Raw genomic sequence first — 27,809 nt, forward strand, 5'->3', positions numbered from 1 at the left:
GGTTATACAGACCTGTTACACAACTCCTGGATTATACTAATTACTCATAAACAGCCTTAATTTGTTTTTTTTTTTCAAGTAATGAACAATGGATGTCTTTAGTAAAACAAAATGTTTTTATACTTGTTTTGTTTTAAAAATACAATGAATCAAAGCAAAAAAAAAAATCTGTAACATATTGTTCTATTTCATTTGACGACAGAGGATTGCATGGTATATTGAACATGCTGCCACTGATCAATACCCTAGCCATAAAACTGTTTGGGGCTTAAAAGGATAAGAGGCTTTGCTATATTTAATGGAGAGACTGGAAACAGAAACCCATTAATTCAATTTGAGCAATATACGTTATATCGATATCCTTTCAACGTCAAAAATACAAAATCTGTAAAGTATCCCGTCAAACTAATTTAGAAAAAACTTCATTATTGTCATACTGACAACCTAATTTAGAAAAAAACATCATTATTGTATTTCTTGTCTACAAGAAACCGAAATAACACACTTCTGAAAGACAGCACATGTACCTCATTACACTCTGAAGCAGAGGCAGCAAAGTGATAAAATTAAAGTTACCATTAGAAGAAAAACAAGGATAAACATAATTTTCTAATTTTATTGTACAAAAATACATTCTGAAATATGTTTTTCTTTTCACACTAGAGCCAGACGAGCTGCTTTTTATCCAAAAGCGTCTAAAAAATAACTAGAGCTAAACTTATTCCATGGAATCATGTACAAAAGGTTAGATATTATATACAGTTTGCCATAGCAAAAATATGTATTGTGACCAGTAAGGAAACCACATACTGTACGCTTAAAACACAAATAACGGAAGCAGAAGCTCACCTAGACCCGAATCATTATTTTCTGTGTATTTTTAGAAGTTTTAGAATCCAGGACTGTAACACGTCTATGAAAGATAGAGAACTTTACAGTGAAATATTAACATCTGCTCAATAGATGTACACTATCAAATTTCTCATGATCAAGTCGAAGGATAGCAATAATCTTTAAAAATCCAAATTTGTGAGCTGAACTCTACGGCGTGACCGATTGGGAACAGCACAGCACATTCCATGTTTATGAACCCGTCACACTAGATAAAAACCATGAACAATTAAATGTCATATTTCAAGTGTCCACAAGGGGGAACACTTGTATTGAGTGATAATTTCACATTCCAGTTTCAAAGTACAGAGTGCCGTGCGTTGCTCAAAATTTCCATTCACAACATTTGTCAAAATAAATGTCCCAAGATTACGCGACAACAACAGCATCTATCTTCAAAGGTTTCGGCGCACAAAAAACACAAAAGTTTTCACATAAACAGCAGTCGGTGTCAGCACAAATCTCAAGTCGTGTATAGAAATGTGTTCATTCGCTATACAGTACACACAGTGCATTTCCACAAATCAACAGATTCTTCTGAACAAATGTCGGGCATTTGGCTGATGGTCCTGTGGAGTTTTTACAGAAGATATGAAGCATGTTGTACTATTCCAGATCCTTGAGTGAAACCGTTCTGAAAAGACCTCCTTTGTCTACAATCATTTTGCATATAGGATACCATATTTAAAAAAATAATAATTTGGATGCTTAGCCGGACGCGCTTGATGTGGTTTCAGTCTTGTTATCCTTTGAGCAACGAAGGGAAAAGTTAGCGTTAGTACAGAAACTCACGACTGCTCCAACTGTCCATTGATAAACTGGAAAAGGTGCAGTAATAGAGATCACCTGGAATTCAGAAATTCATTCTGACTCGCTGTCACAATGCGAAAGCGATACTTTCATCTCTCCCACTGGCTGAGGATCGTTTTAATCCTTCATATCTCTGCACTGTTTATGGTTTGGTAGAGTCTCTAATATTTGAAATATTACGTTTCGTGCCTCGATTTTGATTGATTCAAAATACTCTATCACATCATCACACAGAGCCCGAGCTTCCACGTGGTCAGAAGAGAAGTGGCACATTAATTTGAACCACTTGTGGAGAGAAAAAGCAACTAAGCAGATCCTTGGGTCTGATCTGCAAGTTGCAGAGAGACTTAAGAGGCTCACAAGAATACAATGTGATTTGACTAATGTCAGCTCAAAATTCTTGCACACAACATTAAGGGCACCTAAAATTAAGAATTTTCTATGGGCCTTTTCATAACACATTTAAAAACATCAGCTGAGTGAAGACTCAATTGGCTGGCAGTATGTACAGTGTTTATCATATGTAAGGCAACATCAAACTTTTACAGTATGCATTACACTACCCAAAATGAGTTCCAAAACACAAGAGTATTGTAGTGTAACAGAGGAGAGTCTATAGGGAGCGGACGATTCATGAGAAACGACAACTATTCAAAAGCTTGTACCGTCTCTTAACTGCATTGAACCTCCAGATAATTAGATACAGACATGTAGCGTGCATCAGGTCACAAGTTAGAGCCAGTGTGTGCAAGACACTCAACAGCAGTGTATGAAGTGTAAGTGAGTCTGCAAGTCGTACTGCTGGGTGATGAGTCATCTTTTGCAGTGGACATGTTTTCAGAAGTTTTTCAAATGAAAAAAGGATCCGATGCCAGGATTATCGTGTTAAAGCAAATCCAAATGTATTTGCTATAGAAAGTCATGGAAACGTTTGGAACATCCATAAAGAAATTTAATTTGACTTCATTTTTTTCATCTCCTTATACGCATAAATTCTGTTTTGTAGAGTACGTAGTTGGTATTTAATATTTTAAATAGAGAATGGCAGGGGTTGCAGTCAGCTGGAGTGTTTTGCGCTTTGACACCAGAACATGACATGACAACAGTCCAGTAGCCGAGACACAGAAGGTGGAGTCCCTGATTCTGTAAATACTGTGAAGAAAACAAATGAGGTATTTGGTTTAGATTTGCTCTGCTCTCCAAAGGTAACCAGAGAACATTTTTTTTCCCAGAACATGTGCCCTGTAGAAAGTTCACTGAGTTCCCTCGAAACCTCACAGATGTAACCGAGACTTTCTGTCCCCAATTATCCATTTTCTTTTACCGGTAACGGCACAAGTGTCCATATAGTGCACTCACGGAAATCATTTCCATCCATGTGTTTGTTAAACAAGTCTTTTTTTTTAGCTACGAAGATGATCACTTGTTAAAATGAAAAATGAGGTTGAGTCGACTGCTGTAACTGCAGGGCCAGAGTCAGCGCATGGTTGGAAAGGGGGGTTGGAGAAAATGACCCTGCTTCCTATTGTAGCACCACTGGTTCCAGAATCGGGGTGTGACGTGCTGAAGGAGCACAGGGTGTCACAGTTTAGTGCCAGGGTACAGGGGGTGCAATCCTGCAATGGCGTACCCAGCCTGGGGATGCCAGAGCGGGAAAGGGTAGTGCCGCGGCCGGGGTGAGGATTCATACGGGACAGGGTAGGCGCCTGGAGAGAGATGGCGGTACATGGAGTCAGCCTGGGCGTGAGAGCCGGGTAGCGCCAATTGGGCTGGCAGGGAGTGGAGAAAGAATGGGTGTAAAGACAGGCCTTTGAGCTGGTGGGCAGAGGGTGGTCTAGTCCTGTCGTAGGCTGGGAGGAGGTAGGAGAGAGAAAGGCTGGCTTGCGGGTGAACCAGTGAGTGGGTAGGTAGGGGCTTGGGCAGCCCAGGTTTGTTTTTGTCCTTGGGCTCTCCCTGAGGGATTGGGGGAACCATCTGCAGTTTCTTCCCGTAGGCAGTCTCCTCTGGAGCTGGCCTCTTCAGCGCCTGCGGGAGCTTGTAGGTTGGATGGAAGGATTTGGGCTGGACCTTGGTGAAACTTGACATTGGAGGCACCCAGCAGGCTTTGGGACCTGCGGCAATGGAAGTGGAAGAGGACAGGTGCTGTGTTTTGACCGAGGGGTGTCCGTTCTCCTCTTTGCGGCCTGGATTCCATGGCAGCTCCGCCCGCTGGCCTTTGGACCCAGCACTCTCGGTCTGGAGAGGGCTGACTTGGAGGTGCTCTCTGGGGGGCCAGGGATAGCCAGCAGAGTCCTTCATACTAGGATAGCAGCTCAGGGGCTTGCAGACACCATTCACAAAAGGGGTGGAGGCAAATTTTCCAATGTAAGCTGGGGGTGCTTGTCTCTCGGGCTCTGGGGGGGTTCCACAGTCCTCTGGCTGGGACAGACAGTCTTCTGAAGTGGCGGAGCAGGCCGATGGGCTGGTGGAGGAGGACGGGGGCTCAGGTGAACCCTCAGAGGAATCCCTGGTTCGGCTGGGAGGCTGGAGTCCCGGGACCTGGGCACAGTGGATGACAGACGGCCGTCCTGTGCTGTCCTCTTCCGGGCTGGAACAGGAGCCAGCGGGGGCAGCTGCCACTCTGGAGGTAAAGTTCAGGTTCCCAGACTCGGTGGCCTGAGCCATCAGCTTCTTCTTCACCAGAGGTGAAATCACCCCGTGGCCTGTGGAATGGAGATTGGAGAGCAGGCTCTTGAAAGGCTGGGACACCAAGCATGGAGCAGCAGGTTGGTCCTTCTGAAGGCACGGCTCCCTGTCTTGCTTTGCACCATCCTGGCTGGGGTGGTCCGGCTTGGGGTTGTCTGATGGTGTGGGCCTGTGTGGAGCATGAAAACAGGTCCCGGCTTCACAATGGCTGCCGTCTTCCCGCTTTTCTTGTAGCTGTGAGAGAAGCCAGACAGTGGGCATTAGTACCTGTACAGCTTGTACTGCTTTCAACAGTGGTTACACAAGCTACTAACCTGTAACTTTCACAGTAGACCTCCTGTGGTTGATCAACATTTTGATTATATAAACTAAGTCATGCCTGTTCAATTAACATACCTGCTACAAAAGAGATATCTATGCATTTGTTGCATTATTAAGCAATTTAGCAAGTTAAGCAAGTTAACCTCGAGTACAAAAGCACACCAGAGAAAATCAACATTTTGGTCTCTGGATATTTTAACCAGCCCAAGGGAAATTCAAGAATTAAAACATTTTGAAAAAGCAGTATTGCGGTCACCAGCTTTACCGGGAGCAGTATCAGACGGAAAATCCATACCTCGGCGCCACTACCCATCTCTCCCACTTTGTTGGGATTCTTCTTCTTGCTCTTGGCATCCTTGGTTGTTTTATACTGTTTCCGCGGCTTGGCGGGGGGCAGAGGTTTGTCCTCCTCTCCTCTAAGATGCCTCTCGAAAGGCAGCACCAGCCTGTGAGAAAACAGCAAATTGTTTACCCATTTAACCAAAAGTGCTTCGGTAACATTCTTGAGAATGGCAAAAGAGGAGGGAAGGAGGAAAATGAGAGCAGAAAACCAGGGCCGGATTTCGGTGTTCGTGGGCCCTGGGCACTTTCACTCCAAAATTAGCAAAAAGAGGAGTAAATGCCAACTGAATGACGTTGATTGACATTATGCATTTTAAACTACTGTAATGCTAAACCACGTGATTGATGGAGCGAGTCGAGGGGCCGTCACTTCGATACTTCTAGTTTCTAGAACAGCCGCTAGATAGCTATAGATAGATAGATATGATTATTGATTTGGAGCACCCAGAGTCGATCGCAAGCATGTTGTTTGAGCTCATTTTTCGTTAGTCACTAGTGTTTCCCTCCTTCGTAGCCCCTAAACATTTTGTAGGCCCTAGAATCTGTGCCTACAGTGCCTATTGGGAAATCCACCCCTGCAGAAAACAGCAAGGAAGAAAACGTAATGGTATAATTTGACAGGAATCAAAGTTGGCAATTGACATCTATACATCAATGGTCAGGCAGTAAGGTTGGTGGAGATGTTTTAATTCCTGGGCACCACCATCTCCAACACTAGAAAATGGGGGGTTCAACAAATCAGTCAAGAAAGCTCACCAGAGGCTGGTCTTCCAGACAGTTAAAGAACTTTAGAGCAACCAATGACCCCCTTCTATAGAGCTGTCGTGAGAGTGTTTTGACCTTCTCCATCACTGGGTGGTGTGGCAACGCGTCTGCCCCGAACAGGAAGCAGCTAGAGAGGGTCGTGTAGATCGCCTCCAAAACTGAAGGACGCCATCTTTCCCCTGTGGACTCACTCTAATACCCTTGACTGAAGCGCAAAGCTCTCGGCATCCTCGCTGGCCCATCTTGTTCCCTTCCTCCCCACTGGTAGGTCGCTTAGGTCCAGCAATACAAGGACCACTAGGTTCCATAACAGCACCTGCCCAGAAGCTGCGAGGCGTATAAACTCTGCACTTTCATTTTGATATTTTCGCTCGGCCCTCATTATTATTTATTTTATTACTGGTGTGTGTGTAGTATGATATGTGATGATGTGTTGGGCGTATGATGTCTATTATTAACTCTATGATGTATATTTGCACTGTATGCCTTTTAATTGTACAAGCTCACCAAACCAAACTCCGTGCAACTAGTTGTTATGGCAATAAACTATTGAACTTCAATTTAGCCAGGTAAGTAAGCAAGCTTGGTGTGCCAGCTGGCCTAGAAGTACTGTATGTAGGATGAGTTGCTGGGAAGCTCACCTCTCATAGTGGCGGCGGGTACAAGTGGCAGCACTGGTGCTGCCTGGGCTACCTCCCAGCTCATCGTACACGTTCTTCCACAGCCGCCGGGCCGTCACCTGGGGGTAAGAAAGCACCCAGGTCAAAATTAACATTGTGAAGGACACTGCACCATCTCAAACATCCGCTGCCCAGAGTCTGGGTAGGCACGTTTACTTCACTACCGGACAGTGACCCAACCAGCACAGACCCTGCTGCAAAAGATCACTACAAAGAAAATAAGGTTTTGGAGAAAATGAGGCCTATAATCATGCAGACGTGAAGCAGCAGAGTTACCTACTCCTGTCCAAAGTCATACCCCTAAATTGTATTAGATGTTGTAATTTTATCTTTTATGTCCTTGCAATATTCTGCAGTAGTTGTTTGCACAGCGAACAGCAGGTGAGCTTTCCCTTAAGAGAGTTTTAACCTTATAAACAGGATCCTCAGAATAAAGTACTAGTCTTGCCCAGCCCCCTCTCACCCTCTCCCCCAGTCAGCTGGCCAAGCAGAGCCCAGGCCTCCAGGGGCCTGAGAGGAGACAGAGATGAACATCCAGCACCCCACATTTCTGTACTGTCAGCACTTCCTCCAGTCGCACTACAGCTACAATTATTTTTTTCCGCAGAGTCAGGTAACCCAGACACCTGCTATCTGTGTCTTTGCCAGTCTTATTCGAAACTGGAAAGGAACAAGCAAAGGTTCATTCTATGCTGAAAGGTAAAAAAAAGAACCACTCTATTTTGGCTGTGGAGCTTTCTTCAGAAACAGTGTTCATTTTCTTTGCCTTTCTGCATGGAATGAACCCTTACCTGTTCCTTTGCAGCCAAATCATACTGGTGAAGCTCCCTACTTGAACGTCTCCAATCAAAATTGGGCCTGTGAGTCTGTCTGTGGCAAAGCATGAGAGACAGTTCCACCCATGTATTCCTTGCCGTTAAAACGACAGCTTAACGTCACTGAGATAGTATTTAGACTACATTTACTACAGCTTCCACAGACTGCAGCTCCAAATATTTTCCACAAACTCTATCCAAAAAGAAGTTAGCATCCAGTCATACCAAAATACCCAGTACTTCTTTGGCTTTTCAGATTTACAAATTAAGAATAGGTTTGCTTGATGCCCATTTATTACTGAATTTGGTATAACAGTCCCCAGGAAATAACCAGTAATAACTATGTAGTAAAGGGCAATGTGTTTTTTTTTTCATTTACCATACCTTTAATATTTTAATTCAGTCAGAATATGCATGGAGGCCTCCCTTTTAAATCAGGACCACAACATATGCAGTGGCTATTAAAAGTACTCCCACTTAGAGCTCAAACCTCAAACCAATCAAGAATCTTTGGCAGAAGTTGAAAAATGGTTTTCACCAAAGTTCCCCATCCAACTTAAGGGAGTCTGAGCAATTGTTCAAAGGAGAATGAGCAAACAATTGCAGTGTCCAGATCTGCAAAGCTGTGGTAGAGACTTATCCAAGAAGACTTCTGGAACTTCTGCCAAAGTTTCCTCGACCAAATAATGACTCAAGGGGGGGTGTGAATACTTTTGCAATCAGTTTTTTTCTGTTTTATAATCAATTTAGGAGAATCTGTAGATTTTTGGTTTCACCTTGACATCGACAGAGTGTTTTGAGTCAATTATAAAACGTGACAAAGTCCAAGAGGGGTAAATACTTTTGATAGCCACTGTATTTCTCAGTGTTTCACATGCAGGGTGATGGCAAGCTGGGTAAGAAGCAATGGAGATGATGAATATTCACAGGTGAAGGAGTTAGAAATAAAAGAAAAAACTCCAGCATACCGTGTTTAGCAAATTTCACAGATGATTGCTTAAAAAAACTGTTTTGGTCACAAGATCTACTGTACAGCAGACGATTCTGTTTACCTACAGATTTTTTTTTGTGTACACCTGCTACAAGTCTGAGTAAGTGTGCAGATGTTCTAAATGTTTTTTTAGTGAAAATGTTAGCAATAACCTTTTTTTATCCCTTTAAAAAATCAGGCAATGACACTTATGGAGTAGAAATTTGCCTTTACGATCTCCAGCAGAGTTGTACTGAAGTTTAGTTTCCTATGTATTCTGGTCCACAGAAACTCTTAATATGCATAACATTTCTGACAGAGCCCACCTGAATGATGACATTGTTGACCTAATAAGACCTCTGCTACCAACACTGAGGATTCCTAAGGCAGTTTAGGTCCTACAACTAAACCTAAACTGAATTTAAGTGTGTTAGGGTGAGAGGTTGCTTATGGAATTGGGCTCACTGATACTGATTTGTTACATCATCACCCTTGGAAAGTGGGCCATGCTGAATTCTCCCACAGAGGGAGATCCACTCTTGGTGCAGTGGAATTCTCCCCTGTCTAAGGACTGGCATGGACATCAAGCTGCCCATGAGTGGCTGTGAGGGTATCCTCAGCAGGGCCCACATTAGGGCCATGACTTAGATTACAGAAACTGGTGTCAACCAGTCCCTGAGGCAGCTGCAGAGGAGATGGAGGAGTTTGGACTGGGAGAAGTAAACAAGGAACAGTGGCACTGAGTCTGCAGCAGAAGGTGATGCCAGGAACCACTGGTTTCTCCTTAGTGGGAGGACTGCCAATCATTTGGCATGATGGAATTCTCCACTGACAGGGAGTCAATGCCAGGGAACTGTTACACAGAGACAAAGGCTATAAGGCAAATCAAGGAATGAGCAGGAGTGCCACATGCATGGATCATTTTGCGTATGGCTTCCAGGCACTCCGAATAAAGCACAAAACTTACACTGGCCTCACTGTTCTATTAACTCTTGTTGATTTAGTATCGCACTTCTCAATTCCGATGGCCAACATAAAGCAGAACCCTGGGCCCCACCCCACACCTTAACATGCTGTGAGTAATTGCACACACCCAATCGAAAACCACTGCGCCCACATACAGCACCTGTAAAAAGGCGCATAGAGAAGCACAGGCGGGCTCTATAATGGAAACTTCCTAAAGACACGAGCAAGGCTGAGAAGCAGAACAAAGTCAGCCTTGGCCAGCTTGATCTTCTCTTTCACATCATAACAGGTGTCGGCCTGCTCTGCTGTATTCTTAACCCAACGGTCATTGTTCAATAAACCTCAGCCGTGTGCGCACTGCAGATGTACAGAGACAAACCCCTTTCACGATTCTTTCCACTGAGATAAAAGGAAACGAAGAAACGGCGCCCTTGAGTGTCACATCTCTGACGCCATTTCCATCGGTCAGAAATGTCTCTGTGTGCAACTGTTTGGATTCTTACTGAAGTGGATGCATGTCACCTTTGTCACATGGGCAGGTCAGCTTGCCTGTGTACCACATAGTATTGCATGACCTGCTTTAGCTGAATACTTCAAGCATCAACGTTCTGCACAGCAATGTGAGAACAGGAAAGAAATGTGTTATTTGAATACTGCTATGTAACGGACAGGAGATTTAAGTAAACCTGTTGATAGAACCTGTCGACTCCCATCCACATTTGCATGCTCTTCTGCAAATTTCACTAATGCTTTTCTACCTTTTCAAGTGATTTCAACTGCCACCCTAAAGGTAATGTTGAAAAGACCCCGTTGAAAGACCTTACAGATATGACATTTATGCATCAAATTCTCGTGTGAACCTGTAACATTATCTCAATTTTACTTCAAAATCGTAAAACACTTCAAATAAGACCACTGCATCGATTCTAGCCTTGAAATCACATATTCCATCAATATGCACGCTTTTAAGAAAGTTTACACCCAGATTAATCTGATCTGCATAAGTATCTGGTGTGGGAGTAATGGAGAGGTCGTGATTTTACTGAAGTCTTTGAAAGGGATGTATGTGGTGATTTGGGTTGTTCAACAACTACAAAAAAAATCATTAAAACGTTAAAGCTGTGGGGAAGGTAAACATGTGACCTTTTTTAACTTCCTGAAAAGAAGTATTAAACATAGAGTGAGGGAAAAAGAACGATGTTCAAATTGAAATTTAAAATGTTCTATGAAGCTATTTATGAACATGATAAAACTAATCTACATACACATTAGCGTTCTAATTATACTATATCTATATCAGATGCTAACGATCTCCCACATGCTTGCACATAATTACTGCAAACGACAGCAGAATCCTTGAGTGTAGGCGGAGGGTAATGTTGTGGATTGTTTCAGGAGCGCTGCATACACACATATAGAAACTAGAAACCCTGAAGTGCAGTTTCTCAACAATGAATATTTTAAGTAAACTGGAAACATCGCTGCTTGGAGCAAGCCTCTTCAAAATAATATACACAAACACATCTTCAAAGGTAATTTTAGGTTAAGATAAACACCATTTAAAATAACATTATAAATCCTGTGGGTTCTGCTTAGACTGTAGCACTCATAAACACGCTATTCCCTTCTTGGTTTTTCTGGCCCTCTTGTCATTTATAATCATTCATGTTTGAGCTAATTTCTGAAGGTGGTCCTATGAACTTGAACTATTATTTCACCCATTACTTGTGGAATATGCAGATACAGTATGACAGAAAAGTTACAGAGAGTAATTGGATCTGAAATCTGTAGACTTTCCGTTAATCGACTCACTCTCCAGCCGTGTGCAAGGTTTCTATTTCATACTTCGACGATAGTAGGTTCATGTCCTACTGTACGCACTACGTAGCTCACATTGTGTAATTTTATGAATACGCTGTATTCTGCAGTAAAACAAAAACATTCGCATCGCAGAAATAAAAATCCTCATGGATTAAACACCCAGAATTATTTCACGAAACGCTACTTAAGGAAGAGTTTCGCAGCCGTAAATAGTTCTCCCTTAAAATACTCAAGGACTAAATAGCGTGAATTATTTCAGGAAACTACATAAGGAAGAGTTTCATGGCCGTAAATAGTTCCCACTCACGTACGCGTAAAGAATCCACGAATCCTGTTTTTCTTTTAAGTCACTCGATTGTTAAATTATGTAACAGCGGCCTTTATGGTTTTGCCGATTATTCTTAACACTGTTTCAAATCAGAAACAAAAACAATGTGAAGTCAAATGAAACAGGTTGAAAAAAAGTTGAAGAAAAGTAATTAATATTTGGAGGAATAAGATATTTAAGTTTAAAAAATAAAGCAAAGTATGAATTACTTAAATTCTAACAGTAAATTTGACTATGTGGATTACAATACACGTTTTACTTACAGAATCATATCCCCCCAGCTTATTCACAGCCTTGTAGATTTTCCAGAGATTTACTGCGGAAAAGAAGAACACAGATAATTGTAAATTACCACGTTGAAATTACAGCTATAAGGAGACAGTACGGAATGCACCAACAGAAGTTATCATGAATCTTAATAGAGCCTTATGGTCCAAGAGTATGTTATACACAGCCTTGTAACTAAGGTGCTGAAACTTACATTACCAGTTAAAAGGCAACCATAATGCACTCCAAAATGTTTTCTCAGAGCATTCTGTTAGTATTGGAAAATATTATCTTATTTGGTCACCACTCTATAGAAATGATTGCCGATCTGGACTCAATCCAGAGGAAAGAAATCAGGTGCATTCTAGGGCTTGTAGGAATGTTCTGCACTGACACACTAAAGGAAATTAACATTGTTGGACTTGAACATAGAAGACTGATCAAAGTATTCAAAATCCTCCAGGGCATCAGCAAAGTCAAAATAGTGGACTTCTTCAGAATGTACGCTGAAACACGAACCAGAGGACGCAAGTGGAAATATATAGGAAAGTGCGAACACAACGCAGTCCTTTACCCAAAGGGTTGTAGGATTCTGGAACGGGGACTCAGTCATTTTGCTGGAGCTGATGCCCTTCCATCCTTCAAGAAACAGCTGGATGGGATCCTTGGATCAATTAGCTATCAATACCAAACAAGCTAGATGGGTCATATAGCCTCCTCTCAATAAGCTTTCTGATGTTCTTAAAAAGAGGAGACTGTAAATGTTTCATAACCACCTCTGATCTCATCGGGAGAGAAGTGGTTACAGAAAACAGAATTGAATAAATCATTTAGAGATGATAACATTGTGCAGAAGGTCAGTTTACATGGAAAAGAGGAACTGAAACTGTTTTTGTATTTTCAAAGCATGTTGTTGTATCTTGCCTTGATTCCACCAGCAGCCTGCTGTAATTCTGTATTCATCCCAGCCCACAGACTGTCAGTGCTCTATCTCTGCTGAGGGAGCACGTGAGATCAGAGGACTCCAACACTTTGCTTTTTTGTTCAAATTATAGCTGATAAACAGCTAACAAAACAACATCTGGAATAGCAGTCCTTAAGAAACAGCACAGCTGGAGAAAAGCACAGTGGGTAACATACAGTATGCTGAGCTCTCTCAAATGCATTCTCCCTGAATTGTGCTTGACAGATGCTCTTATCTGGTGTTGAAGCTGGGATCTGAGGGTAACAGACACTCTCCTCCTTACTCTGGACTTACTCTGCTTGAAGCCCAAGTGTGGTATCCTTTCGATGGGCGTGCTCCTATCCTTCATGAACCTGTACAGATTGCTCAGAAAGTTCTTCTCTTCCACCTCAGATTGGCTAGCTCTGATCCGGTCGTCTCCGCTTTCTGTGGAATCGGAAATTTCCATCTCACTGGTGTTCTGGAGCAGATGGAAGAAGACAGAGTCTTATTTATTTTTTCTGTCAAAGGTGCATTCTTGACTTCACATTTCAGCGTTTGCTGGGATTGGAATATTGGAATTGGATCCTCCAATGCAGAAGAAACACTCTGAACATTTTTTGTCCTTTGTCTTCCCACTGTTCACACTGCACACATTCACACTCTTTTGGCCAAGGAAACTCATTCAGACCTTTCATGTCCACCAAACAGGCTATTTGATTATTTTTAAAAAATAGTCTTACTTCAGAGTTCAGAAAATTAAATTGCAATTCACAGTGCTTTTCAGAAATTATCAATGCAACACTGTTCCTAAGGTGGTTTACTCATATCTGTAATGAAACTCTGACTTGATCTGACTGTAAAGTACTGAATTAATCTGAATTGTCTAATAATGCAAGATTCTCAGTCAACAGATCTGTATCAGCTTGCCTAAACTGGTAAGAACAGTAAGAACTGGTTTTCTTCACAGTTTCAATCTTCAATATTTGAGTGTCCTTATCAAGTCATTACCGCCTTGGGAATAACCCTGGGGTATTATTTTTTTCAATGTGCCCTCTATGGAGGGGTATTGATACTGGCACACTGTCATGTACCAGAAACTGGAAAAGATCACAACCTAAAGCTTGTGCCAGGATCCTCCATGCCAAAAACTATTTGGGAAATAACACTGAGTCCTCCACCATTGACTGTAACTGTTTAAGAAACAATGAGGGTGAATTCCAATACAAGCAGGAAATTATACAGTTTCCTCCAATATTATCAGTAGAAAGAATAATAAGACAACTGTGATCGCTCCTGAAATTTGTCATCGAAACCTTTGAAGAAAGTTTCACATCCGAGAAAAATCGGAAAAAAACCTCCTACAGTTCACACAAGCTACTGTTCTCAACCCTTAACACCACTCCCACCCCCAGCCTCTCTCTGTTCATAGCGATTTCACTTGTTTATTTCGAAATGTTATTTGCATCACTGTAAAAGACATCACCTGAACAGATAAAGAGAAGCAGTGATTGAGTTTCACCATTTAGGTCACCAGATATCTAAATTACACTGAGTTTTCCAGACATTTGTCTTCTTACTTATCAACAGTCCTCCTACATGTGTTATGCGTGATTCTCTGCCAAGACTGTTATTTGTAATGCTGTGCCACTGTTTTCACATAATTGAGGTTCTATAGGAGATTCTTCAACACTCAATGAAGGCAAGAACTTCAACGGCTCACAGTCCTCTACCAATGGACAGCTATTTCCCCTTCCCTGTCCCCAACAACATGCAGTTAGTGGTTGCTGCAGAACAGTTTTTTTAAGTACATTTAATAATAAGGAAAATTAAGGAAAAAATAAACTTTTCAGAATGCACAATAAATGGTAAAGAGAAAGAACACCAAACAATTGAGATATTAAAGTCAAACGTTTTTACCAACAGTCGGTTTGATTCAATATCTCTGTTTGACTTCCTGTAAATAAATACATTATAATATGCTGCAAACCATACATGAGGACTGCAGACTAGCAGACGGTCTCCATATCTTAGTAGTCTTACACTAAGATGTTTTTTACTTTTACCACACTAATGTGTCATTCCTTTACAATGAACCTCCCTTTATTCCCTTGGGTGTTACATTTTAAAAACAACCAAATCCAGTAAAGAACTTTAATTGAATAAATGTCTTACATGGTAGATTAATCACTTTTATTATGAGACACATCTGCCATATGATGTCAGAGGGATACACTTGACTTGAAACTGATTATAAGTAACATGAAGGCAGATTCTAGATGACTGTAGATCTTCATCTGACATTCAATGTATTAGAATGAACTCAGAATTTCTTAAAAGGGGTCTAATAATAGAATGTGAGAGGCAGAATCTGTGCCTTTTTTATACAATGTGCTTTCAATGTAACCGCCTACTACATAAAAAGAATTCAAGACATTGAATTAAATAAATATCTTTTTATCAAGTAGCCCAGACTTCACATCAAACACAAACTAACTGTATTTTCCAACCCAGAAGATGCCTCGCCCGCCAAATTAAGTTCCATCCTGAACCTGATTATTGAACATCAAAATGCTAATGAATCCAGTGACCACATGCAGGAGTCAAAAGGCCTGTGGGTTTATTTTATGTATTGGAAAACTGTTCTCATTAAGAGAAAGAATCAATACCTCAGTGCAGTTCTATTCACCTGTAGTAATAATGCCATAAGACATCCAACTGAATGGATAAATAAATAAGCCTCCAATATAAAAGACCAACTCCCTTGCTCTCAAGTGGCATATAGATATCTCTCCATGTCAAGTTTGCATTGCCTTTATGAGTTATTTCATTCCATAACCTACTCATATAATTCCATGTCTCCTTAATGATCCTTGTGTTGATGCTTCTGATGAGTCTGCTATTTGCTGTGTACAACCTCCTATCAGTTTTCAGGAGTTTCTGCTGAACTTGTAAGTTTGGATGGGAAAATAGCAATCTTAGCAGAACAACAGGGAGAGAGAACTGCACAGGTCCACACAGAAAATTAAATCTTTCAGAAATAAAAAAATAAGAGGATCTGCATATCACCTGCTTCATTAAATGACTTGACTATAAAGAAAACTCTGTAGATTTTTGGATTCCTATGGAATACTTATTCGTCTGCTTCCACAAGGTGAGTCAGATTTATGGTGCAATATTTAAAGATTCTTACCACAGGAAACTCTTGTAATACATCAGAAAGTAGAAAAAAATCCATAATTCTAGCAGGGAGTCATCTTTCAGTCTTCATAAAAGTCACATTTTTGTCTTTTACAATGAATCCTAGTCAAATTAATAAATTTTTGTGTCTTCCTATTGTGTTTCTCTGTAACTACTAATACAGTATGTTAATGAGATACAGTACCTGAACACTTAAATTACTGGTTCAATACTATTACAGATATATACAATAAAACAAGGTAATTAATATATAGTGATAATACAGTATATACTGTACATGGCTGATCCAATCCTTGCTTCAATATCCATTTTTTCTCAGTGATTGACACTATATTTGGAAACAAGTTACTGGACTTCTCTTTACAAGCTTTTCTCACGTTCTTGTATGTTCTTAGAAATACAAATTTAGAAGCTACAGAAAAAGAAACAGATTTGTCCTGTTATCTCTTCTCTACTCAACACACACCCTAATCACACCAAATGGTTTTTTTTTCATAATCCCTAATTTCACCCAATTTAATACCTACAGTACAGTATTTTCACCCAATTTCACATCACATCATGAGGAAGTATTGTCAACCTTCTATTTTAACCGAGAGGTCTGTTTGTCCTGGACAATCTTTTAGTTTTCTCTCGTGCTGTGGCGTGAATGGCGGAATTGGACAAGTCATTCACCTGTTTCTCTAGTGAAAGCAACAAACACTCCAGGACCAGGGTGGCAGAACCCAAGGATGAAGATTAAACTGATCTTCTTTTGCTAGGAAGGACTTTTATTGCATCTCCAGGCAACAGGCAGCACAGCCTCAAAAATAACTCTCTGCGTTTTAAGCCTCTGTTGCATCAGTGAAGACAGAACAAACTGAATTCCCACAGCTGGTCTCCCGTGCTCAGGGTTAGCAGACAGGCTGCAGTGAGAAGGTTTCACAGTGAATCGAGTTCCTTTCCTCAGCAACAGTTACGAGAAGCCTGGCCCCTGGTGAATCATAGTGAAGCTCTCAGCTCGGGCTCGGGATAGCCCTAACTGAGTCACCACGATGCACAGCTGCTCCGCTTCTCTCCTATCTCACCCTCCAACAATCATCTCACACGCTTTTCATTCTCCTCAAACTGATTTTCATCTTGACCACAAACTGCAGTGTGCAGAATTGTCTGCCATTTCCTGCAAACCCATAATAGCCTCTCTCTCTCTCTTACATGTGCTGGAACATTTTTTTCTCCTTTCTGACATGATTATTGAAAGTGTGAATACCTCAAATGATGGTGTGATCCTCCGTTTAGCCTATATAAGAGCAACGAGTAGCAGATTATCGCAAGACCACAGAAAGATGGGTGATTCAGACCTAATCTGCATCCCAAACCTTGCAGTGTTTTAAGGGGTGTCTCGTTAGATTCAGTTTGCAGTTTACTCACAGCTCAAAGGCGCCGGGAGCCGTGGGAAGTTGAAGAGGTCAAATCGGATTCGTGAAACGGAATCAACAAAAGAATGCTGGGATGCTTAGCTATCCGGGCGGCTCATTTATACTTTTTCGTCCACCCTTGCGTTTTCTCACTGCTTCTTCCAATGCGTGGTCGCGGGGGAGCCACAGCCTATCCCAGCAAGCAATGAGGCGCAAGGCTGGACACACTAGACGGGACGCCAGTCCATCGCAGGGCACATACAAACACACACTCTATCCCACCAGGGCCAGTTTTCCCAGAAGCCAATTAACCTACCAGTATGGTTTTGGACTGTGAGAGGAAACCCATACAAACACAGGAAGAAGATACAAACTCCATGCAGACAGCACCTCAGGTCTGGAATTGGACCAGGGCCAAGGCAGCAATGCTACCAACAGCACCATCATGCTGCCCTAGTTTTACTTTATGTTTTAAAGAACAGTTTTTTCAATAAACGTTTAATGACATCACCAATAGATGATTGGTCATGAGAAAGTACAATTCATTACACAATACACATCACTGAATGGGCATGATCACTGCGAATAATTTGTTCAAGGGATTTTGAGAAAGGTTTTGACCAATTTACTGTAATACTTTATGATGTAACCCAATACTGCATCAATGATGCACATTCATACCCAGCTATCACCTTACATGGTACTAAATCAAATAAGATGCAAGAGAAGATAAAAATTCTAAGTTTCTTTCTGTCAGCCTAAGATACAGTACATGTTATTTTTTTACTCTGAAAGTGTTAAAAAAACCATTTGGTCTGAGCAAAAAGTTTGTGAACCTATACCCTAGAGTCCTGGGATGCATCTTCACACTTGCTGTTTTGCCTAGAAGCGAATTCTACTTTTCTTGACTTAAATTGAAACACTAACATCTCTCTCCACTCTGACCTTTTAGACAAATATTATCAAAATGTGGGGTGGGGGGCTGTGGACAAGGGGCTTATCAGTGTGGCAGATTCTGAGAATTAAGAATCAGAAAGCAGGAAATGAGCCACGTCGCTGGATGGAACTTGTGCTGACCAAAAATAAACTCTGACTAACCATACAGTCTCATTTCTACAGAGGTCTTAACTTAAGAGGTTCCATCAGTGGAAATAAAAGGTAGCAAACTGCCACTGCAGCACAGACACTGACCTTCCAGATCAAACGCACTCAAACAGCAATTCACACAGTATTTCTGTTTTAGACCTGTGACATTTTTACTTCATGCAAGAGGGCCACGTCAAATAAAGGCAGTATGCATTATTTTCCAAAGATAAGCCAACACTGTGCACTAAGGAACTTTTCCCATCCACAGTACATGCGTCAAAATAAAAAATTCCCTGCAATTTTCTTTCTTTTGTGACAATTCTAAAGTTTGCATTTTTTTGCTATTGACTTGATATTGCCTATTGTCAGTCAACATTAGTCAACTCAGCTTACTTCTCCAACGCACTTACTAAAAGTAAAGAGGAAGACTGCAGGCATACATCCTCTCAAATTTGCATTATCAGGTCATCTGCTTATTCATACCAAGATTCAAATTGCTATCTGGAGAGCTAGGGCATCAGATGGAGATTGTTAAGCAATAACCTTACATGCACACAGAAAAATGGTAAGGCAGAGGAATTGATGTTGCAATGTAACTTGAGTTTATACTAACCAACTAAAATCTCTGTGGTAGCTGACCAATGAATAATGTATACTGTATTTCTATTGCAGGTAACTTGGAAATTAGCATTACTGTCTCAGATCTCTTAGGTCCTGGGTTCTATTCCAGACTGGGGTACCTTTTTTGTAGCGTTTACAAGTTCTCCCCATGCCTCCGGATACACTGGTTTCCTTCCATCTCTCAAAAACATACTGGTTAGGTTAACTGGTGCTCTCAAGTGTGTATCTGTGTACTGTGTTAGTATCTGGTATTCATTCCAGTATGTAGCCCTGCCCTGCACCCTGTGCTTCCAGTGATAGGCTCTGGGTCTCCAGCATCTTTTAGAAATAAGGGGCTTCCTAATATTTCTTTGCAGATCTCCACATGCCAAATAGTGTGCCACCATAATGACTGGCTCTTAAAAGATGCTGACAGCTCAAAGGAGGGATCTGTGCCTTTCGGGCTACCTCAACCTTGGGAATTCAATGAAAACATTAAAAAATCATTGCGTAATTCTTCATACCTAAACAAAATCCGTAAATAAAGGTCTCACTGAGCCCACACTTAGAATATCTGACAATTCCCGTCTTGGACAGGACGTGATGCTACAATTTGTAGCATCACTTCCTCTGATGCCCAAATTATTCTTTTTAAGTCAGGCTTTTATACTGTATGTGTGTTACTCCATCGTTTGAAAAAAAAAAAAAAGAATTGTGTTGTGAAACACAACCGGTAAACATCCTATTCTAAATTTCCACGGCAATCGAATTTCGGAAAAGTGTGTGGGAGCTGTTGATGTCAATGGGCTGATAAAGCCTTGGTGCTATGATTGCTTCGCGGCACACTGGGTTTCGATGTTATCACCCGGCCAGCTTTAACCACACAAACCACCACGTTTTCATCTCACAACCTGGTCCTGGAAATTTGATGCTTTGCTATTTTGCTCTTCTTTTTTTTTTCTTAGCTTCAATTACCAGAAGCCTCTGAAGCCTGGAACTCCAACTGTTTCTTTTTCTTGTGTTTGTGTGTGTCATTCTGCAGACATCTGCACATTCTCACAGGCTTCTGGTCACACAAAGGACCCTGACAACTGGCAGGGAAATGGCCAAGAGAAACTGGCTTTGTTGAGGTTGGGCTGGTGATGCTTACACTATGTTTCGGTACTTTTCTAAAATTGTGGATTGTTTTCCCAGGAAAAGAAAAAAAATCCAGAGTTCTATGGGTTCCCTGGAATCTAACCCCACAGAAAAAAGGGTCCCAACTGCTGTGGACCCCAAACAATTCCAGTGTTTGCGCTAATTAATGTTCCATGCAGATGATACGATAAGGACATTACACAAGTTTAAAAAGGGACCCACAGTTAAAAGACCACCAAGCTTCTAGTATCCAAACAAGAAAAATAGGAAAAGTGTCATCCTCAAAGGCTTTGGACATGTATGATTTAAATCTGAATGTAGGAGCAAACCATACACAAAAAAATGACATTCACTATAAGCTGGAAAGACTTTACTCCCTAGATCCTTTTGTACTTCATCAAATAATATTGTTCTAACACACCAAACTCAGGAGGACAGTCCTTAGTGCAGTCTCAATATGTATTTGTCAGAGGGAACTGCTATAGTAAAACCAAAGCACCAAATTTAGGAAATGCTGTCAAATGCCAGTAATTGCACTTGATTGCAATCAGATTGGTCTACAAATGAGAAATTAGTTCACTAGAAAACATTAAATGAGAACTTTGTGTTCCCTTGAACACAGCCAGAGGATGCTGCCCTTGTCCCATTCATTTCCTGTTCATAATGCTGTAGTTGCAGAATCTATGCCAAATCAGAATAAATCTGAAGTTTCACCTTTGGTCTTTCCAAAGAATCTGACTCTTGGCTCCTGTACATTTCAAAATTAAACCATACCAAACTGATGTTTGAATGCTGAAACTGTAGGTACGGTATACCTGCCCATTTGCATTTTTAGAATTAAAAATTGAGCTCTGGATTATAAAACCATGTACACGTCACACAGGATCAAGGTCAAGGAAAGACTCCAGAAGAATGGTGTGGGATAAAGGCCATGTTCCTTACCTGGCTCAGGTTCCTGTCACTTTCCTCAGAACTGTCTGCCTCACTGGAGTCCCTTGGGTCTGGCTTCTTTCTGGGCCGACCTTTGGGCTGTGACACTGCCGCGTAAACACAAGAGCACAAAGCGCACACAAGTGAACAGGAGCAGCCACGATAGTCCGCCATTCAGGCCCAGCAGAGGGCGCTCACCCTGAAGGGCGCTGCAGTCTGTGTTGGTCCTTATGCCCCAGTACAGCGATGGAGACACTGCACTGTAAAAAAAACGCCGTCCTTCAGACAACACAAAACCTAGGTCCTGACTCTTTGTGGTCATTAATATCCCAGGGTGTTTCTCGAAAAGAGTAGGGGTGTGAACTCCTAAATTTGTCACTGGCCTTTACCAATTATGACCTACTAATGATCCCTGTTTACAAATTGGCTTCATTATCCTGTTCTTATCCCCACTGATAGCTGATGTGTGTTGAGCGTACTGGTGCACACATTGGTGGTGGTCCCTATTACCTGTAAAACACCATATAAGTGTATCATCATCATCATCATCATCTCAGCTTTCAATGTCTTCTCTTACTAAGCTACATTTAAATGTATTTTGCTCTGGCAAAAAATAAATAAACAGGTTAACAATAAGATCGACCTCAAAACTTTCACTTTACACTTTCACTTTCCTGTACAGGGGCGAAAAAACACTTTATGGACTAACAAGTTCAAATATAGTAGGTTAAGTCCTCTGCATCACCAGATCACAATTGCAAACAAGAACCCGTTTAATCACAAAGCTAAGATTTGAGACTACTCATTCTGATTGGAGTTCTTATTCACTTAATTAATTCAATTAAGTCAGCAGGAGGAATAAAAAACAAAAACAAGCACAGCACTGAAGCACCAGGATTGCTTACCACCGGGAATAAAGCAGCCCACTGAACTAAGGATCTCATGAAGTCAGTTCTTCATGGATTATAGCCAACTGGCATCAACAACATGTCAAGATTTCTTAAAAAAATATCAGAAGCAGAGTTTGCATTTTCACTGCATGCCAGCCCCCATGTCCCCAAGTACTTTGGTCTGCAATACAGAAATAGCACAATCATCCTGGCAAAACTGTGTTCTCAGGGGGCTTTTATAAATCTCTCTCTACACTTTCAAAAATATGGGGGAATAACACAGATGCCGAAATGAAATTAGAAATGACCTAAGTGGTGACCACTTGTCTGATAAGGTGTGTAGGACACAAGAGCTGGTAAATGTCTAGGTTCTTAAAAAGAAGCATTTAAGTCACCTTCTCCTTGGTGGAGATCCCCTCCATGCATCATCGCTGAGCAGTCACTGAGTGACGACAACAAATATTCTACAGTTGTCAATTCCAGTTGATTGACAAACCTGTGAGAAATTTATGGAGAGGTCGAGGGGTAATTTCTTCGCCCTTTTGGTTTTATTTTTAGGAAACAGATGCAGTCACACTCATTATGACCTCCTCAGGTAGCGTGAGAACAGGCACTAAACAGGCAGTTTGAACAAGCCGTTCATTCTGATTAAACCCAAGAGCTGAACAAGTTTCTAAGAAATCAGACCCTCCCCACCCCCACCACATTTACGTCTCTTCCCCCCCCCCCCCAAAACAGGAAGCCCTAGATATAAAAACCACACAGTTACAACACGACCACTTCCTGACTGCGAGCTGAACCACAATAAACGCTGCCCTTTTCTGATATTAACAACGAAAGAGGTACAGTAAATGTGGAATTGAGTGCTGAAAACAGAGACTTAAAAATAAGAATTTTGCTTGTTTACATATACCGATCTGACATAAATATGAAATTAGTACTGGGGGGTGGTTAATGAATGAAAATGAAGAGACCTATCCAGTTCTACAGCACAATCTTACAGTCTCCTAATTGACTCAAAATTTCTTCTTAAAAACAAAGAAACTGCAAGTTTTATTACATATGGTACACATGACAATACTGGAGTTTTACAGATAGTCTTATCCTATCTTTAAGTTGATGCAGATCCGAGATTGACATGTACTGTACCACACAGGAGATAAAAGTAAAACTTGATAAAAATACTGTATAACCTGAAGATCTGGACATGATCTAATACTCGAATACGCCCCCTGAAAATATCAAGAACAGACGAGCAATTGTTATCGTCTCATCTTTACCGATACTGACTCCACATTACAGTTATCGCTGCACCTCTTTCTTCACTATCGACAACGGCATCTATCTGCCAGTTAGTTTTGGTTATTTGTTTATCAATTGGCTTGTTTACAAACCTCTCACCTCAGAAACCGCATCTGCCCTGTGACAGTCTTTCCTCCCCCACACTCTGCTGTGTGCACCCCGCTCTCGATATCGCCTAATCAACAACAATGAATTCACTTGACAGAATTGCTTCTCTTTCGAGATCACACATTTCCTGTGCAGTGGAAGATTGCTGCTTTCTATATGACTTCTCTTTAGAAGTTATATTTATATTTTAAACTTCCACTGTAGTTCCCTCTCACCCACCAAGAACATCCTGCCAATAAGCATGACCCCTGGCATGAATATGGGACAGTGGAAGAGGACCTATTACAAATAAACAGGGAAGTTAATAAACCAGGGGAAATCCACTGATCCTGAGCCAGCTACTTTTTCAATTAATTACATTTATACAGCGTTTTTCATCCCAAAGTACTTCAAACACAGAAGGGCGCAAAACACTACTTGTTTGACAACTACCAACTGTAATGTAATGATCACATAGTCAGGACCTCTGTTTAAAATATCATCCGAAGGATGGGACCTCCCTCCAGCACAGTGCATCCGGATAGGAAATTCAGGGAAAGAGATGGAAAGGGGATGAGCGCCACCTGTCGGTCCACTGAAGCGCTTACAGTTGCAGTCTGGGTCTTCTTAGAAGCCTCCCACCTCAGTACTGACCAGGCCCAGCCTTGCTCAGCTGCTGAGATCTAAGGAGACCAGGCTTTAAGGCAACAATGCTGATATCAGGGCTATTTCTGCCCAATATAGGTAACCAGTTAACAACACCTACATTTATTACAGTTTTAGTTCACGTTTCTCATGCTGCGTACTCGGTTCTCCCTCTTCAACGTGATTTTGTTTTGCTGCATTTATTAACGTTCATCTCACAAGCCAGCTGTATAAAAACAGCAGAAAAAAATGACTACTTGACACCGAAGAGAGGAAAACGCGCGGGGAGGAATGTCAAGGTTGCGCTGGAATCGTGCTGATTACTGATGGGTGGGACTTTTTTTTAAAGACTTGTTGGTTGACCTGTCTTTTGACAGAATGAGAACCGACACCGTTCCATAAACAAAACATAAGAAAAGGACACCAGCCACCTTCTATTTCCTCTATGCAGTTTAATTACCCTTTCCAGTGAGGATAATTATTTTTACACAATGGCATTCAGTTCTAATGTGGTGGTTCTAACAAGGTGGATCTGCTATTTTGCACACAATCATTAATTCTGCCAGACAAACTTTTTAGCCCTATACAGAAAATACAGCTGAGAAGCTGATGTCTAGCAAGGGAGATGAGTTTCATATCGTCCTGGATAACACAAAGTTCCAGTGACCTCTAGAAACAAGCACACATTCTCCGAGAGACCCACATACAGGATTCTTCGAGTTTTTTGTTTTTCAAATTAACCTAGGGCGACACTATGCCCTGATGCCCAGGTCCAAACATCACTTAAACAACCGTTTCCCATCTGTCCGTAGATGCTGATGGTTCCTTTCCACGTGTCAACTCCAAACAAGGAGTCTGTGTTAAGAGTCTCATTACATCTGCGAGAATCTGGAATTCGCCGAGGTGTATTTACGACAAACGCTCATATAGGAAAATCACGGGGCTCAACGTCACAGAGAGCTCATGCATTAAGAACATAGGGAAATAACTGTCTTAGTCTGAGGGCTAAGGAGTTATTTTAAACATATTAAATATTTTTAATACACAAAAGAGCAAGCCACTAGCATTTTTTTAAAAAGTTCCTCCTTAATCCGATTATGCAATATAGTCGCTTGATCATGGCAACAAACATTTCTAAAGCTCTGTTCTAAAAAAAACAAACAAGGATTGGTTCTTCAGGTACAAGCTGCAGCGATTTAGGGAAGAAATAATAGTCTTTTTTATTATTATTATTATTATTATTATTATTATTATTATTATTATTATTATTATTATTATTAGAAAATGTTATTATTGTAATTTAGAATTACAGTAACATTATTTACAATAATAATACTTCTTATATTTGTGTTATGAATGTAACTGCTTATAATTCTGTTATCAATACAAAACAAATCAACCGACATTCGAAACGATTCAGTGATTTAAAATAATTGTGATTTGATGATTGCGTCGTGTTTCTGGCGCAATGCAATTTTAACTAAAGTTATATTCTCAGCCCTTGACGGAAAAAAAAAAACTTGATCATCAAATTTTTGCTTTTTTACTAGGTCTGTAAACGACTCACCCTTTAAAAGTTCACATGTAACTATGACTAGACAGTTAAAATAAAACTGCTGCAATTCCCCCTGTCAAGCGCAATTTCCTGACGCGAAATCCTTATCTGTTACCTGAGCGTCTCTCTTACCTGAACCCAGTACCATTAAAACTCAACAGCAGTTCAGCAAAGCGAAGAAAGTTTCCTCCTCTTAATGAGTCCGACAGAACATAAAGCGCCTGTGGTGCTTTAGTTTGACCACTTCCTCTCTTGTACAAACATCAGTTCCACGGTAATTCAATTTCTGATAAATGGGTCTAACTGCTGCTGTAATCTGTGCCTTATTTAGCAAGCAACTACAGTATTTCGTCAGTCACAATACATTCGCACCTGCCGAACACACAAACACTTATTTCACAACGCAGAAATGAAACTTTAGCTGAAATTCTGCTGCCGTCATACAGTACTTCTAACAAAGTTGGAACGCATGCATTCAAGTGTTACTGGGAATGTCACTGTCGTCAACAAACGTAGCCGCAATTGACAACTCCGAAAGATTTAAACAAAACTAAAATACTTGTCATCGTAGAACAATATACTGACGTGTTCATCGACAATAAAAGTAGTTGTTGCTGTGTGTGTGTTTGTAATCTCTATAGAGGGATGTATTCCGCAAGGTCATTGCCTACTGATGCCTAATCAGACATCAACCCTAAAATCTCTGAAACGCACAGAAACGCTGATGTTGGAAATTCAAGCATCTTTCGATGAGCTTGGATCCTATCAATCAATCTCCTCACTGGGTCTACGGCGAACTGTTTTTCAAGCGTCGCACTTTAAGTCACAGAAACAACAGGACAACAGTTTAAAAAAAGAGTAACAAATCAAGGAAATCGCTAATCAGTGAAGATGCGGCAACACGTAGCAATAAAAAATAGCAACGAGAACACTGTGGCATGACTCACTGTCGGTGTTTTACAACCAGAGCACTAAAACAACTATAACAGTACAGTTCTAAAATACTTCCTTCATACAAATTATTCACAGGACAGAACGTACGTACCCATTTCAAGCAAAAGTTTCTATAAAGGTTTAATTAATTCTGTCGCCAGTTTGTTTTATCATCTATTCTCTTCCATAGCGTCCAGTCCCCCGGTTACTCCACACAAGCGCTTTACGACTAATGCACATACACGAACTGTCCATTTCCAAATACACAGTGCAATTTCATAGACTAGAGGCTGGTGCGCATTATGCTTCAGATATCCCCTGCCCCTTTTGTTCGCAAGGTGTACTGGGAGTTGTAGTTTTAAAAAGGGCAGTCACTTTTCCGAACGTTCCCCGGTATTGCTGATCAGATCAAATGGATTTTAAAAACGGGTTCTCGTATTCCACATCTGAAGCATCATCTTTCTAAAGCAACTTTGTCAATGTAACACAATACGCTTTGTGCTTGCCCTGCGTTATTCAAAAGCTGAAATAAGCTGTTTTTATTAAAGGAAGGAAACGGCTAATCACCAAAATCTCCTTCCCCCCCCAATCCCACCTATGTGAAGTCTACACTATTTTTGCAGGAGGTTCACATTTAAGAAAGTTTTTCTACATTTATGAATAAAAGATCAAAGTGCCATCCGCGCAGTTAAATAAAGTAATACACTCTATAAACACGAGTACGAGTGTTCCTTAATGATTTCATTCATATACTATGTAAATATTTCTCTTAAAATTGAAAAGCAGAAAAAAACGTTAAACGTAATAATCACATATCAGCCATACAATGTATCTGTTAAAATAATCTCAATATTATCTTCATTATAATACTAAGCAGAACATAAGGAATGAAAGTGGGTTAAAAATATAGCTGCGGTGTATTAAAACAATACATTAGGAATGAAAGATCTCTGTTCATACCCAAATCTATGTCTTGTTGAAGCAAAATAAGTAGATGGAAAAAATATGACTTACCAAACAGTGAAAACAATTCCAGGAATTGCTCTGAAAGTTACATTTTATTTATAATGCGCTATTTGCTTTACAGATATTGTAATTGTAGAGTTAAAATTGGAAATAAATGCTTTTTGAGCACTGAGCACGGTAGTAATGTTGGAACAAAGGAGAAACACCCGCGCTAAATGTCAGGGTTTAAGCAAACGCTGGGCTAAGTGCATTTTTTCTGGAAATTCCCCACACTGTAAGGGTATTACAGTGAATCTATTTCACTGCTGGGAGGGCAATGCAGAATTTATTTTGATCGAGAATAACACAGTGTGGTACTGTAGGTGCTGGGGGAGGGATAAATGAAAAGTTGTGTTGTGCATTTTGGCTTCTCTTGCTGTTGTGATGCACCCATGCAGACACCTCCCAGACTCTGAATGTTAAAATAATTTGTGTGT

General features: G+C 40.8%; 1 protein-coding gene across 3 annotated transcripts; it reads right to left on the minus strand.

Moving 5' to 3' along the window:
* Window positions 1–602: 602 nt before the first annotated feature.
* arid5a (AT-rich interaction domain 5A) lies at window positions 603–26,645 on the minus strand. Of its 3 annotated transcripts, none has more exons than XM_088624157.1 (7): window positions 26,480–26,644; window positions 20,968–21,062; window positions 12,920–13,085; window positions 11,658–11,710; window positions 6,456–6,553; window positions 5,003–5,153; window positions 603–4,620 (listed from the first exon to the last, which is right to left on the minus strand). In XM_088624157.1, exons 1-7 carry the CDS (start codon window positions 26,481–26,483, stop codon window positions 3,283–3,285), a joined length of 1,905 nt encoding a protein of 634 aa, XP_088480283.1. In that variant the 5' UTR covers window positions 26,484–26,644; the 3' UTR covers window positions 603–3,282. The 3 variants fall into 3 exon arrangements, with proteins under 3 accessions (XP_088480283.1, XP_088480282.1, XP_088480284.1); XM_088624156.1 differs by lacking the exon at window positions 26,480–26,644 and adding an exon at window positions 25,567–26,461; XM_088624158.1 differs by lacking the exon at window positions 20,968–21,062 and having other exon boundaries at window positions 26,480–26,645.
* Between the last annotated feature and the right edge of the window lie 1,164 nt (window positions 26,646–27,809).

The sequence above is a fragment of the Lepisosteus platostomus genome, chromosome 3 (assembly GCF_059453375.1).
Source record: "Lepisosteus platostomus isolate fLepPlt1 chromosome 3, fLepPlt1.hap1, whole genome shotgun sequence".
In the NCBI taxonomy this organism is placed as follows: Eukaryota; Metazoa; Chordata; class Actinopteri; order Semionotiformes; family Lepisosteidae; genus Lepisosteus; species Lepisosteus platostomus.